Source organism: Lissotriton helveticus, chromosome 9 (assembly GCF_964261635.1).
Source record: "Lissotriton helveticus chromosome 9, aLisHel1.1, whole genome shotgun sequence".
Lineage (NCBI taxonomy): Eukaryota > Metazoa > Chordata > Amphibia > Caudata > Salamandridae > Lissotriton > Lissotriton helveticus.
The window spans coordinates 980789301-980805302 of record NC_136070.1 but is presented as its reverse complement, the minus strand read 5'-3'; the positions used below and the strand labels follow the sequence as shown (position 1 = coordinate 980805302).

General features: G+C 51.7%; 1 protein-coding gene across 1 annotated transcript in view; it reads left to right on the top strand.

The window, feature by feature from the left end:
- Window positions 1-16002, top strand: part of FANCD2 (FA complementation group D2) — a 909275-nt gene that overhangs the window by 594243 nt on the left and 299030 nt on the right. The window contains exon 34 of the mRNA XM_078661284.1: window positions 384-511. Coding sequence (XP_078517410.1) covers window positions 384-511 — 128 coding nt within the window. The remainder of the gene's footprint in view (window positions 1-383; window positions 512-16002) is intronic.

Below are 16002 nucleotides of genomic sequence, written 5' to 3'. Positions count from 1 at the left end.
GGCAAGCAATCACTTCATACAAGTAGGTCCTCAAAGTCGTACATACACTCCCCTAGGCTGTTGGCTTCTTGCATCCTGCTAGTGTAACAATGCCAGATGGCATATGTGGGCTCTGCAGTGAGACCTAAATGTCCAGTTGGAACAGCTCCAAGGAAATATGTTGGATTATATCCAGATTTCGGAGTAGACTGCAAGAAACCAGGAGTGGTGGCTGCTGGACCACGATTGGGTCAGTGTAAGACCCTTTCCTTAACCCAGTGTCCCTATTGTGTTACAAGTTTTTTCATGTAAAAAGTTATTTGCTGCAGTATGTTAAACAGATTTATCTTTGTTATCAGATTTTCTTTTTATATCTTTGTAATACCCTATTCTTCTGCCCATAGCCAGAGCTTCCATTACCTACTGAATTTCCAGAGCAGTGTACCAAGCCTCACTTCTGCTCTCCACCTTGCTCAACTTCTGATAGTGATAGCAGAGAAGACAACAACCAGCCAATATAAGGATAAAATAGGTAAGGAGCTGTACCTGTTGTGTATTGTTTTAGAAAGATAATGTGCTGGGAAAGGTAATTTCTCTTTGGTTGAGCTTTGTGACCCTCCATGATCTTCCAACTGCCGGCCACGGACATACTTGCGGAGCAGGCCGGATCGAAACCGAAACCTACGGTGTCGACTACACCTAAAATGGCCGACCCGAAAACGAAACCGAAACTTATGGACTCGAACGTCCCTAAAATGGCGGCCGGCCCACATAAAACTACTGCACCCGCCGCCGCATCGGCTCCGTCGACCTCCGGTCCGCTGAAGTCGAAGAAGTCGGTCGATCCCACAGGGACAAAATCGGCGCTAGAGGAGGGATCCTCTAAAAAGGGTGGTCGGCACGGATCAACCGCGGCGACACCGTCAAAGCACGCCAAGGCCAGCGGCACGGATCCGGTTACGCCTGGGACTCAGTTAGTCGGTCGCGTAGTGGACACGGAACCGACACAGGCGCTCGGATCGACAGCTGGCACATCTGCGCATCGATCCAAGGCCTCTGGGTCAGCGACAACTGCATCGGCGTCCAAACCTAAGAAAGGCCACCATGACGTCGGATCCGAGGGAAAGGTCAAGACATCCTCGTCAGCGCCAAAAGCCACTGTGAGTGAAGCGTCCCCCATTGCCGCTTCGCTACAGAGAATCAGGGACAAGGCCGCTGCTACGTCGGCTCCGTTGCCGTCGCCTCAAACGCCGAAGGACGCTCCGGCACAGCCTAAGAGTAAGCTTCTCTTCCTTCTGCCGCCCAAAGAGGCTCCGAAGGCCTTTTCCACGAAATCGACGCCAAAGAAGTCGGTTTCTTCTACGGCGGGAGCACCTTCAGGTCGAGAACTCGAATCAGAGGATGATTCTGAGCACTTCATCGACGCCAACACAGGCAAATTAACCCTATACAAAAGGAGGATCACTTCAGAGCCTCTGGACTCCTATGTCATCCCACTAAAGAAAAAGAGGGTTCCTCAGGACGCTTCTAACCTCATTGAGCCTATCCAGCCTCCTCCAAGAAGAAGCCCTACTCCCTCACCAGAACAATCTGAGGGTGAGGGATATGATGAAGAGGACCAATACACCTTCCCCATCAATGAACCAGATGCACATCCAGATGCATATGATGACATTGGTGACCAAGGCACCCAGACTGTGGGGCAAGACCCACAACCTTTCAGTGCACGTGCATCCCCAACAGAGGATTCTGCAGGTTTTCATGCACTCATTGAGAGGGCAGCTGCTAATCATGACGTAGACATGCATGCTGACCCGGTTGAAGAAGACTTTCTCTTTGACACCTTTTCAGTCTCTGAGAGGACTGTGAAGACACTGCCTATGCTCAAGGGGGTCCTCAAACATGCTGCGGACATCTTTAAAGAACCTACCAGGGCGAGAGTGGTCAATCCACGTATTGAAAAAAAGTACAGACCAGCACCTGCAGACCCTGCATACATTCGGGGACAGTTGCCGCTGGACTCCCTGGTGGTCGCCAATGCCCGCAAAAGGGCCAACTCCCAAACAACGGGTGAAGCTCCTCCCCCGGATAAAGAGTCCAAAGTGCTAGAGGCAGGGGGCAAAAGAGTAGCTGCACAGGCTGCCAACTTTTGGCGTATTTCTAATACACAAGCACTCTTAGCACGTTACGATAGGGCGCATTATGACACCCTAGAGCAGATTGTACAACACCTGCCTCCGCAGTTTCAAGAGGCCACAAAACTGCTTATTGAGGAAGGAAAATTGATCTCCAACGCAGCCATCAAGTGTGCACTTGACGCCGCAGACACAGCAGCTAGAGCGATCAACACTAGCGTCATGCTCAGACGACAGGCTTGGCTCCGCATATCAGGGTTTAAACCTGATATTCAGACAACCATCCTTAATCAGCCAGTCAATCCTGATCGACTGTTTGGTCCAGATGTTGACACCACCCTCGAAAAGATAAAAAAGGACACAGAAACTGCTAAGTCCATGGGGGCCCTACAGTCACAACAGTTTCGTGGCAACAATTTTCGTCGCTCAGGTGCACGTGGAGTCACCAGAGGACAAATGGGTCAACAATCTCAATTCTCAAAAGGTGGAGCACAATCCTCGTTCACAAAACAGAACAAGGGAGGCTACAGAAATAACAGCAACAGAGGTCGCGGCAGAGGAAACAACAGCTCCCGCTCCTCTACCCCAAGCAAACAGTGACTCTCTGTCACTGCCCCCCGACCACTTAACACCTGTCGGGGGGAGACTGCAGCGGTTCCTGCCCGTCTGGAGAAACATCACCACAGACAGGTGGGTGCGAAAACTAGTTCAGTACGGTTCTTGCCTAGAGCTGAAATCCACTCCACCCAACATCACCACAGACAGGTGGGTGCGAAAACTAGTTCAGTACGGTTATTGCCTAGAGCTGAAATCCACTCCACCCAACATCCCGCCAAGGCAAAGGCCTATGTCCGCAGAGCACTTGCACTTATTGCAGCAGGAAGTAGTGGTGATGCTGCAAAAAGGCGCAATCGAGCTCGTGCCGGTGGGAGAGGAAGGCACAGGGGTATATTCCCTGTACTTCCTTATTCCAAAGAAGGACGGATCTCTCAGACCCATTCTAGATCTACGTCCCCTCAACCTGTACATACTATCAGAACACTTCCATATGCTTACATTGCAACAGATTCTTCCCTTGCTAAACCAAGGAGACTTCTTAGCAACCTTAGATCTCAAGGATGCTTATTTCCACATTCCACTACACCCGTCCCACAGAAAATACCTCAGGTTCACTATTCAAGGCAAGCATTACCAGTTCAAAGTCCTACCCTTCGGAGTTACCACAGCCCCAAGGGTATTTACCAAGTGTCTGGCGACAGTAGCCGCGCACCTCAGGAGGCAGAACATCCATGTCTACCGCTACCTAGACGACTGGCTCGTTCAAGCCAAGTCGGAACAACAGTGCGCCGCGGACATGTCGACTACCATTCACCTCCTTCACAATCTGGGCTTCTCGCTGAACTACCCAAAGTCGCATATTCAGCCGGCACATGTCCGGCAGTTTCTAGGTGCGACGATCAATACCCTGACGGCCATGGCTCACCCCAACCAAGTCAGGATAGACAGCATGCAGGCTCTAATCCAAAGGTTCAGACCACAACACTCGCTTCCAGCGAGAGTGTTCATGCAGTTGATAGGCATGATGGCATCCTGCATCTTCATAGTCCCTCACGCACGGTTACATATGCGCCCGCTCCAGGAGTGCTTAGCGAATCAGTGGACACAGGCTCGGGGGCAATTGACAGACCTAGTGTTGGTTACCAGTCGGGCATACAACTCTCTGCATTGGTGGACTCCACACAACCTTTGCAAGGGCCGACTGTTCCAAGAGCCAGTGCCGCAGATTATCCTGACAACGGACGCATCTCTCCAGGGATGGGGAGCTCATCTGCTCACTTACACAGTGCAGGGACTATGGACGACGCAGCAACAGAAGATGCACATCAACTATCTGGAACTGATGGCAATCTTCATGGCAATCAAGTCCTTCATTGTACATCTGTGCAACAAGGTAGTGTTAGTCCGGACGGACAACATGACCGCGATGTACTACATTCAAAAGCAGGGAGGCACCCACTCGCCACAGCTGTCTCATCTGGCTCAGAGCATGTGGAAGTGGGCCATTCAGAGGAACATCTTCCTCATGGCAGAACACCTCCCGGGAAAGGACAATCAGATGGCGGATCTGCTCAGCAGGTACAGCCATCAAATTTATTTTTATTTATTTATTTATTTTTAGAATTTATTAAGCGCGAACAATTGCCCGCAGGCGTCTCGGCGCTGTATTGTATTACTCACTTGTTTGATACTGAGGATGTTTTTCAGAGGTTAAACAGCAGTGGGAGATACACCCATCTGTCCTCCGCCCGTACTTCCAGCAGTGGGGTCATCCAGAGATAGACCTGTTTGCCACAAAAGAAAACGCAAAATGCCAACACTTTGCCGCCAGGTTCCCTCACCCACAGTCGCAGGGGAATGCGATATGGATGAACTGGTCAGGCAAATTTGCGTACGCTTTTCCGCCAGCCCCTCTGATACCGCTGGTCGCAAGAAAGCTAAGGCAGCACGCGATGACTCTCATCCTAGTTGCTCCAACGTGGGCGCGCCAAGCATGGTACACCACGTTCCTCGAACTCTCAGTGGTGCCGCATCAAAGACTGCGCCTCACGCCCAGTCTTTTGACGCAGAACCATGGAGAAATTCAGCATCCAGATCCGCAACAGCTCAACCTGGCGATCTGGCTCCTGAAGTCCTAGAGTTCGGATACCTTAACCTACCTCCGGAATGCATGGACATCATCAAGGAGGCAAGGAAGCCAACTACCAGAGCATGCTATGCTGCAAAATGGAAGCGTTTTGTCATTTACTGTACTGCCAATGACATCAACCCGCTAGATGCATCTATCCATGACATCATTTGCTATCTGCTGCATCTTTACAAGTGCAATCTAGCGTACACTTCCATTCGGATACATCTATCCGCCATAGCGGCTTATCTTCAGAACAGGCAGCATCTCTCTGTCTTCAGAGTGCCTGCCATTAAGGCCTTCCTTGAAGGTCTGAAACGAGTCATTCCCCCAAGAACACCGCCAGCTCCAGTGTGGAACCTCAATGTGGTCCTCACCAGACTGATGGGACCACCATTTGAGCCACTGCACTCGTGTGAACTCCAGTTCCTAACGTGGAAAGTAGCTTTCCTTATAGCTATTACGTCTCTGAGGCGTGTTAGTGAGCTACAAGCGCTCACAATCCAAGAGCCATTCATTCAAATTCATCCAAATAGGAAAGTGCTACGCACTAACCCCAAATTCCTTCCGAAGGTGGTGTCACAGTTTCATCTCAAACAAACTATTGACTTGCCGGCATTCTTTCAAAACCCACAAACGGTGGCGGAAAGAATGCTCCATACCTTAGATGTACGGAGGGCATTGATGTACTACATGGACAGGACACAACCCTTTAGAAAGACAAAACAACTTTTTGTTGCCTTCGCACCACAACACAAAGGCAATCCTATTTCCAAAGCAGGAATAGCCAGGTGGATTGTTAAGTGCATCCAGATATGTTATCAAAAGGCCAAGCGCACTTTAACGATACCCCCAAGGGCGCACTCCACACGCAAACTGGGGGCATCTATGGCTTTCCTGGGGAACATTCCTTTAGAAGACATTTGCAGAGCAGCCACGTGGGTTACACCACATACCTTTACAAAACACTACTGTGTTGATGTACATTCCAAGCAGCAAGCTGCTGTAGGACAGGCTGTTCTCAAGACACTTTTTCAGTTTTCTGCAGCTGGCACGGGCAACCGCCGCTGATGGAGGGACTGCTATGTATTCTATGCTAAGATATGAATTTAGCAGCCCACATGCCTCGAACTGAATATGCTACTTACCAGTATGCATCTGTTCTTGGCATGTAGGGCTCCTAACATTCATATCGCCCGCCCTCCTCACCGGTGCCTGTCGCAGCTGCAGATATACTATTGTATTCACTTATTAGCATGGACATCCTTTACACTTTTCACTCCATCTTCTGCCACAATGGCGAAAAACAATCTGGGGATGGAGCCGATGCCCATGCGCACTGTAGTCCATTGGAGGAGCCACCTATCTCAGGATACTTCGAAGACTCTTCCAGGACAACAATGTGCGATCATCCGGACCCAACACTAGGCGGCGATCTAATGCTAAGATATGAATGTTAGCAGCCCTACATGCCAAGAACAGATGCATACTGGTAAGTAGCATATTCATTGCGTGCAACTTCCACTCCTCCATGCCCTCAGTACCTTTCCTTTTGCGCCTTCAGACACTGAGACAGAGCTCGCAACCTAAACTTTTTTGTTTGACAGTATTTGCTTTGTCTAAATTTTCAGTGTGCGAGGGATATGTCCCCTCCATACACCAGGGCATTTAAACCCTGCAGGGACTGTAACAAATGTTTGTGACAGACCCACACCCTGTTTGTCTCTGGTGCCTTGGTTCATCACACAAATCCAAGTTTTGCTGGAGCTGTGCCAGGATTAATTCAAAGGCAATCTGGGACTGCAGAGCCAAGCTCTACATGATCAAACACAGTCAGAGGGGAGTGTAAGGGCCGGCATTGGTCAAATTCGAGGACACATGCATATTCTCACTCTCAAGGCTGTTCTCAGCATAGGCCTCTTTACATTTGAAGTCATTAGGTAAGCCAAAGTCAAAGAAAAAACACAAGTAGTCAAAGTGTAATTCTTCATCTTCCCACCAGTCTCGTCAGGAGAAATAGCGTGGCCGCAAGGGTGCCTTTCGATTTTGGTCTCCGTCTCCTTCTGCAAAGCCAATTCCACAACTTATCTCGATCCAACCCGAATTACTGGACCCATCGGCGATGCAGCAGTATGTTGAATCCGTTGAGGAGGCCATGTTTCACATCTTCAGCACCTTCTGGCTCCCTCTGGCACACTTCCAGGCCCCAAGGCTCTGAGGAGAACTCCAGTCGGTTTACTGTTGGCAGATCTGTCTTCAATGCCATATGTACCTCTTGACTCCGCTACAGGGTCTTCCATTAATCTGGGGGTCCGACACCCATCCAGACTTCATACCCGGTGTCTAGGCTTTGGCCTGTCCTCCACATGTATACTCCGCAGATGACGAATAATCAACAGTTTTTCTTTTGGCCTCTTAAGCAAATCCGGCACAACCTCGACCAAAATCACCGCCCCCCCTTAACCTCTCTCCCACAGCCTATTCAGTCCTTTCTGACTCAGATGGGACTATGCCTCTATCCAGGCCATTACATATTTCTTCGACTTTTGATTCTGTACAACACAAGATGAGGATGCTGGTTACACATGAATGACAGTAGGTTGACTTCTCCCCAGACACTAGCTTGAACTCACCTCAAACTTCCCCTTTCTCCCCCAAGGCCCCTCCACAGAGGAATTGGCTTCCTTTGCCTTGATGATAGGGAAGGCTGCAACAGTATCGGACCTCCATCTCCCATTCGGTCGAAGTTAAGACCAGCGGCCTGACTGAAGCCCTACAATGGGAGTAACATTCGCTCCTTATTTCCAGTATGAGAACCTTCTTGATGGCTTCTTTGGCCAAAAAAGCCTCCGCTTCCTTCAGCAAGATGCACAAGTGGTCCTCAGAAAACTGCTCTGGTGTAGGCAATGTATTTGGCGGAGTGGAAAGGAATAGTAGTGCATATCCTTTCCAATTGGCTTAAAGCACACATCTGTTTAATGTAATGCTCTACCTCCTGTGGAAGTAATACCTCATCCTGCCTCCAGTGGGATAGTCATGTGCTACTAAGGGCAAGCTAAAGTGGTTTGGTAGTGGTGGTGGGAGAGGTGGGGAACTGAGCAGTACAGTGCCCCTAAGTGTGATGCAGTCCTATTCTCGTTGACACGCTCCAGGGCAGAGTCTGCCTTGTCTCTGAAGAGATGAGTGCCATTTAATTGCATGTCCAACAGGGACACCTGCATGGCACTAGAGAAGCCAACTAATCTCATCTGCATTTGGTGCCAAAGCATCAGCTAGGTGTCCAGCCCAGAGTGGATGATCTATTTCGCTGTGACTTGGTCATCCTGAATAATCTGCGAAAGACTGGTGTGACATTCTTAAGGGAGTGTGCGCAAGATTTCGCTGACCATACACCAAAACCCATACGAATAGCATCCCAAAAGGCAACTAGCATTCACTGAGCGAAGGGAGAGACAGACTTAAGAGACCATTCAGTATCAGATGTCTCCATTTGTTTGGATTCCCTTTCAGGAGGCATAGTAGGGAGCACTTATGGGTTGAGCCTGCCTCGTGATGCCTGAACAATCGGCTTTCAAGGAGAGGATGGAAAATCGAGCCTCCAGGAGCAGGTCTGTGTCTTCTGGCAACCTGTCGACTGTTTGATGGTCAAGAGCTCGGCTTGGCTCAAGTGGCCATCATTAAGTCCTTAATAGCCTTGTTAAAGGGGAGGAATGGTTCTGAGGAAGTTTGACCAGGTTGTATTCTGTACTGAAGAAGAATGGATCTTTTTGTCCTATTTTAGACTTTCGCCCTCCTACCTTCTTTCTAAAGAAGGACAAATTCAAGATGCTCCCATTGGCCCAAGTTCTAACTTCCCTTCATCCAGGAGGATGGTGATGTTGGATTTGCAGGATGCTTATTTAGTTTTCTGTGCTCCCCTTCTACCCTACCAGCTCCTCCCGTGTGTATTTTAAATTGGTGCAAGGGGTCTCACCACATCTTTAGAGGTTAGGAATACCAGTCTTCTCATACTACAATGACTGGTTGCTGAAGGCTGGCTTGCCACAGTGAGTCATAGACATCCTCCAGATGATTGTGTACCACCTCACATATTTGGGAATCTCATTCAATGTGCCGAAGTCACATCTGACTCTTTCCCAGAAGCTCCCGTTCTCCAGAGCGCTTCTGTGCTCTTTCGTATCTTTCCACCAGCTCAATAAGTCCCAGACATTCCTTGCTATCGTCCTGCAGTTTCTACCTCTGTCTTGGGTCTCAGTGAGAGCAGTTCTGAGGCTTCTTGGCCTTGTGCTGCCTTCATCCTACTTGTGGAACACACCTGATGGCATAATTAAACTATTGTAGGAAGATGGCTCTGTATATACTATTCCAAAGTAAGGTATAGTGTGCACAGAGTCCAGGGAGTTCCCAGAGGTATAGTAGAGGCTAGATTAGGTAAGTACTAACAGCTTTCTTTGTGGAAGTGTGGGCGAGCAGTTAGGCTTATCTAGAGGGTGTGTTAAGCATTTATTGTATTTACTCAATTAAGACTGATGGAACACACTCAGAGACCACATTCAGTCAATTGGGTAAGTATAAAATAGGTATACTTTATTTCTAGAACCAAGCAGGATTTGGTACAGGTAGGTAAAAAGTACATTCAAGTGTAAACCTTAGCACAGACATACAATTGGGAATGAATTTGCAGTCGTTGGGGAACCTGTGATTCTCAATGGAGACCTTCGGTTCAGCAAAGTTGCTGCAGGCTCGGGCAGGGAGGCTTCCTGAAGGCAACCACCGGCGGGAGGGCTAAGTTGGACTCTTGGGGGATGCCTGAACACCGTCGGTCAGACCACCCAAGGACGTCGGTCGTTGGGTGCAGGGGTGTCTTCTGGCATCGGGTTTTCTAACCAGCTCCGGTCACGGTCGGGGGACCCTTCAGGTTTAGGCTGCAGATGTCATCTTGAGGCTTGAGGGAGGTCAGGTCTCACCAGATCCCAGGTCAGGATTGCTGGGGAGACCTCCTCGTGGTTTTGAGCCTCTCAAACTCTGAGTCGCCGGATTCTGGTCTTGGATTCTTAGTTGAGCAAACCCGGTGCTCACGGGTGACAGAGTCTGTAAGGTGAGTGCAGGGCAGGTCCTCCAGGCTCTGGGGGCCTGCTGGACAGGGTGGGTACTTTGCTGTAGTCCGATCAGAGATGGGACATGCCAATAGGGATGGGATCAAAGCAGTAGGTGTCCTCCTCTTCCTGGGTCAGCACCACTCTTCTGTCCTTCTTTCTTCCTCGATTCTGAGGAGGCAAGGTTCAAGGTGGTCCCTAAATACTAGATTTAGGGGCATTAAAAGGGGTGTGCAGGTCGGGACCAATGGGTCTCTTCCTTGGGGTGGGTACACTCACTATTACGCCACCCTCCAGCAGGAGGGGGGTCATAAGCCTCTTCCTGATTGGTTGGGTCCCCTCATCTTCAAGATGGAGTGAACTGAGACGTGTGCTTCACCACGCCTCCCCCCACCTGAAGCGTGGGGTTGGCAAAGGTGAGCACACCTCTCCTCCTAGCTTGGTTTTCCTCCAATTCTCCCGCCCAAAGTGGGAGTTAGAACCGGTGGGAACCAGTTGCTGGGGGGCAGCAAAAGGCAGGGACAGCTTACAAAGGCAGCAGGCCTTTGAAGCTTCCACTTCGTGGACCCAGCCTATCCTGGGGTAGGAGGCATGACACCTCTGCCAAAGATGGCCTTTGTTTCTGGACCCAGTGAGCGGAGGCTCTCTACCCAAGGTTCCAGAAACCTGTCTAGTGGTGGCAAATGGCAGGCAGCTATTCAGAAACCACCCAGGGCTGGTTGTTTTTCAGGGGGCATCTCTAAGTGAGTGCATTTTACATTAAATCCCACACTGGCTTCAGTGTGGGTTTCATGTGCTGAGAAGTTTGTTACCAAACTTCCCAGGTTTTAGTAAAGCCATTATGGAGCTGTGTAGTTCGTAATGACCATATAAGCTTTATGGCTTTAGTACGCTTACAATGTCTAAGAATGGATTTAAACACTGTAGGGGTACAGGGCTCATGCCACTGTACCCTCACCTGAGGCTAGTGCACCCTGCTAGAGGGGTGGCATACCTAGGCCTCGGGCAGTGGGTTGTAGGCATGTCACACATGTATGTGTGCCATGTCGACTTTTCTCTGCACCAAATCACGCAGCCTGCAATGACAGTGTGTGGGTGTTAAGGTTCAGGGCCTCTAAGGGTGGCACAATTGGTGCTGCAGCTCTTAGAGGCCTTCCCTGGTCACAGTGCCCTTGGTACCCATGGTACCTTTTACAAGGGGCTTACCTGTGGCCACATATGGGTCAGTTGTGGGTACAAAGGTACAGTTTTGGGAAAGAACACAGGCCTTGGGAGCCTGATTGTCAGGGACCCAGGGCACATCAAGTCAGGTTGCATCAGATGTCAGACAAAAAGTAGGGGTAACCATACACAAAAGGGGCACTTTCCTACAACTCTGCAGTGGAATTTGAGTCTCAGCACCAAGGAAACCTGTCCAATTCTATCCAGGTTTCGGAGGAGACTGTGAAAGACCTGTATTGGTGGCTGTTCCGCTGCAATTAGACATGTCTTAGACGCCTCTCCCTACCCCACCCTGAGTTAACAGTCATGATGGATGCATCATTGCTGGTTTGTGTAGGCCGTCTGGGAGTGGTGAAAATCAGAGGTCTCTGGTCTCTGGTGCGATCTCAACTGGACTGAAAAAAAGACCAAGGAGGGACTGCCCTGCTGCACCGTAGAACCAGCAAAGAGAGACTGCACCATTGTGCACTTCACTTGGTGCACCTGGTAACTAGCAAAGAAGAGAGACTGTGTCTGCTGTGTCCTGCTCAAGGAGAAGCCTTGTCCAGAGCCCATCCAATCCAAGAGACTTCAAAGACCAGCTTACTGGCCTCATGTTCGCAGAACAGGGACATATCAGCTGAAGAAGCTTGCTGGGACAAGTTGGTAGGCCAAAGTCTTCTAACCGCCGCTGTACAACACCAGAGACCAGAACCTGACGCATAAACTTGTATCCAAGTTCGCTGAAACTGGGTGTGATGTCAGAGTGCAGCTAGGTCCTCCAAAGGACAAGTTATCAACCTAGAAAGGATTGACTTGTGACCTCGATACTGGGCGACTGGTAGTCCAGTGGTGACTGGACTTCTGCCAGCACCAAGAGGGCTTCGAGGGACGTAGACCCTGTGCCCAGCATCACCTCACCCCACTTCGTGGACAGTTGAGTGTCACAGCAAGTCCCCTGTCGAATGCATAGCATCCACAGCATCCTTTGAACATCTTCAGCATCCTTCATCCCTTGCATTCGGACAACTTCCATAAGATAAAAGTGCTTGGAACGGACTGAAGACTGCTTCACCCCCTGAGGTAACTGTTTCTGAGTACCTTGCTGGACTCCGTAATGGGCCTTCCACTGGAGTTGCTCACCTAAGGTGACTCCAAGTGACTGAATCACAATTAGCCCAAACCTTTGTGTCAAAGTGTCAAATTCATTGACTTTGTCAGTGTCTGTTTGCAGTTGAGTGAAATGCTTTGATTTGCTATACCTTGTAACTTCTGTATCTCCAGAACCCTCCGGTGGATCTATTTCGGTGTGGTATCTAAAAATACATTAAAATGTATTTTATTATCTGAAAGTTAGTTATAGAATCCTTACCTTAGAATATCCTAGAGGCGTCAGACTAAATCAGGAAAGTTTTTTCCGTCAGCAGTACCCCTGCACGTTCGTAGGTGGCATTGGTTGACTCCGCGTCCATCGTCGGCGTCATGGTCGCCAGGATGACGTTGCCGAAGTTACTTAGATGCTGCCTTCGCACACTTACGTAAGTTCTTTCTTTTCGCGTTCCACCAAGCGCAGATCCGGAGAGAGCGGTACCCCCAGGCACTTTTTGACTCAGTTTTTGCAACTTTTGTCGACTTCTTTTTCGAGTCTATCATCGACTCCTGGTGCACGAGGGATGCCCGGTTTCAAGGTCTGCGGTTCCTGTACCCAGCTGATGTCGGTAACGGATCCGTACCGCTTGTGCCTCTACTGCCTAGAGCGTGACACCGACTCCAACTGCCGAAACATGGCCCGAAGTCTTTGCAGGAGCGGTCCCGAAAGCTCCTTGATGCCCGGCAGTAGGCTCCGCGTCGCTCAAGGTCCCGGTCACGAGGGAGGTCGCATGACCGTTTGCGGAGCCATCCCCACCACTCATCGTCTAAGTCTTCGCACTCGGGGTCAGGTAAGTCGAAGCACAAGAAGAAGTTGAAGAAGCATCATCGTTCTTCGACTTCCCCTCATCCGTCGGCCGACCCGACTCAGGTTGCGGGTGGTGCCCCTCCCCTCCGCGTGCGGAGCCTTCTGGGTCGACTCCGGCCTTCCCTTCCCCGGACCGGGAGCGACCCCTGCTAAGCTTTGTAAATTTTACGAAGCGATGCATGCCATCTTTAGGCAGCCTGACTCCGCTGGCACTCCTTCGGGCCCCATGGACTCCGCTGGGGGCCCTAGGCCTTCGACACCAGTGGCTCTGGCCTCGGCACCGCAGGGCCCCCTTGGATCCAGGCCTGGATCCAGATCTGAGCCGGTCCACCTCGTTACACCTCCACCGATACTAATTCCATCTGCACCACGTCCGCAGCCGACGCCGGCTGGACCCCCATCTGGTGTCAACCCCGGCTTCCACCCCGATGTGGACATGGAGCCGGACTGGCGACGACCGGATCCGGCACGGATGGGTACTTTTGTCCCTGTGTTCCACCCTGGCCATTTTCAGCCAGATTGGCAGCCAGAGGAGGGTAAGGAAGACTGGGAGGGGTCTGGTGACCCTTTGACAGACCAGCTGGAGTATGAGCCGGACTGGAGAGAGGAACTGGTGGATGGCAGTCATCTGGATACCTCCCCAGACCTTGGCATATTGTCTCCTCCTACAGGGGCTATGGAGGAGGGAGCATACTCAGTGGTATTGCATAGGGTGGCCGAGGCTCTTCACCTCGAGCTTCCTACAGTGGCAGTCAGAACTAACCTCTTGACAGAGGTGCTTCAGCCGGCAGTGAGCTCTTCGGATCCCCTGCTACCGTTCAATGAAAGCCCTAACGGACATCCTTCTGGGCACCTGGTCCAGGCCCAATACAGGGACTCCTGTGGATAGGATGGTTTCCCGACACCACCACCCGGCCCCGGGTGACCCTACTTTCCACTCCCAACACCCTACCCCTGAGAGCTTGGGGTCCAAGCACCTTCCCTACAGCTCCACCTGATAAGGAATCCAAGAAGCTGGACCAACTTGCGAAGAAGATGTTTTCTTCCTCCAGCTTGGGACTGCGGTCGGTAAACACCGCATGTCTGTTGGGTCGTTATTCCCACTCTATGTGGGATACGGTGGCAAAAGTGCTGCCTCAGTGCCTGGAAGGAGGCCCAGGCCGTGCTCTCCCATGCAGTCGCTGGGGGGAGAGACACAGCAAAGTTTACCATCCACTGTGGGCTGGATACCGCCGACACACTTGGCAGGACGATTGCCACGTCAGTAGCCCTTCAGCGCAACGCCTGGTTGCGTTCGACTGTTTTTTCTGGGGATGTCCAATCCACACTTATGAACATGCCCTTTTGTGGCTGTCGCCTTTTTGTCGACAAGGCAGACAATGCACTCGAGCGCTTTTATGACTCCCGAGCTGCAGTCAGGTCCTTGGGCCTCTCCACCACCTGCCCTGCGCAGTCTGCCTTTCGCCCCTTTTGTGGCTACAGAAAGGGTGCCCCACTACGTCCCGCCCAGAGTCTTAGGCCAGCGCAGGCTGTTCAGTCCCAGCATGGCCGGGGATGTGGGAACCACAGGCGTGGTTCTGGGGGCCAGCGAGCGGGCCAGTCCACCACAGCCCCCTCTGCATCAGTCTCCAAACCTTCCTAGTCCGACCTTCCAGGGCCACCAAACGCCAGTGGGCGGCAGGATCCGCCATCACCTCCCCCACTGGCGCACCATCACGTTGGACAGGGGGGTTCTGCATATAATCCGAAGGGGCTACTTCCTCCCCTTTGAGACTACCCCTCCCTCCATGCCACCTCAGTACCATGGCATGTCGGAGGATCACCTGGCCCTTCTCCAACAGGAAGATCTGAAAAAACACGTTAGTTATAGATTCCTTACCTTAGAATTACCCCCGGGGGTCGGACTGGATCCGGAAAGTTTTTTCATCAGCAGTACCTCTGTGCGTCGGAAGGTGACGTCGGTCGGCTCCGCTTCCGTCGGCGGCGGCGTGGTTGCAGGGATGACGCCGCAGCAGCTACTTAGACACCGCCCTCGCGCGCTGACATCAGTTCTTTCTTTTTCTGCACCAGCCAGCGCAGATCTGAGAAGAGCAGTACCTCAGTAATTTTTGGACGGTTTTTCTCGACTTTTGTCGACTTCTTGTTTTGAGACTCCTACTCCGAACAGGTGCACAAGGGATGCCCGGCTTCAAGGCCTGCTGGGCCTGTTTCCGCACGGCATGTGCCTCTTTTGCCTGGAGTGCGACCACGACCCCAAGTCGTGCTCTGACTGTCGGTTGATGGCACCGAAGGCTTTGCAGGAGCGGTCCCGAAAGCTGCTTGAACGCCGACAGTTGTCTCCGCCCGTTCGAGAAGGAGGCCGAGTGACCAGTCGCGGAGCCACCACCATTCCAGTTCGAAATCATCGAAGTCTTCGCACTCTGGGTTGGCTAAGTTGAAGCATAAACAGAAGTCGAAGAAGCATCGCCGCTCTTCGACTTCTCCTCGTCGGTCGGCCGATATGACGAGGCACGCGGGTGGTGCCACTCCCGCAGCTCCGCTCATGGAGCCCCACGGATCGACTACGAGCTTCCCTCCCTTTCCGGGACCCATAGCTACACCTGCCCAACTTTGTACGTTATACAAGGTGATGCATGCCATCTTTGGGCGGACCGACCCCGCCACGTGCCTTCGGGCCCCTCTGACTCGGTTGGGGTGCCTAAGTCCAAGCTGCTGGCGGCTCTGGCCCCCCTTGGATCCAGGCCTGGATCGGGATTGGCGCTGGTTGACCTTGTTACACCTCCACGGGCGCCGCCCCTTACAGCACCACCACCGCGTTCGGCGCCGGTCGGCTCCCCGGCCGGCGTCGACCCCGGCCTCCTACCCGACGTGGACACGGAGCCGGACTGGCGTCGTCCGATGCCAGATCTGGCCCCGGGTGGGGGTTTTGTGCCCCTGTTCACTCCTGGG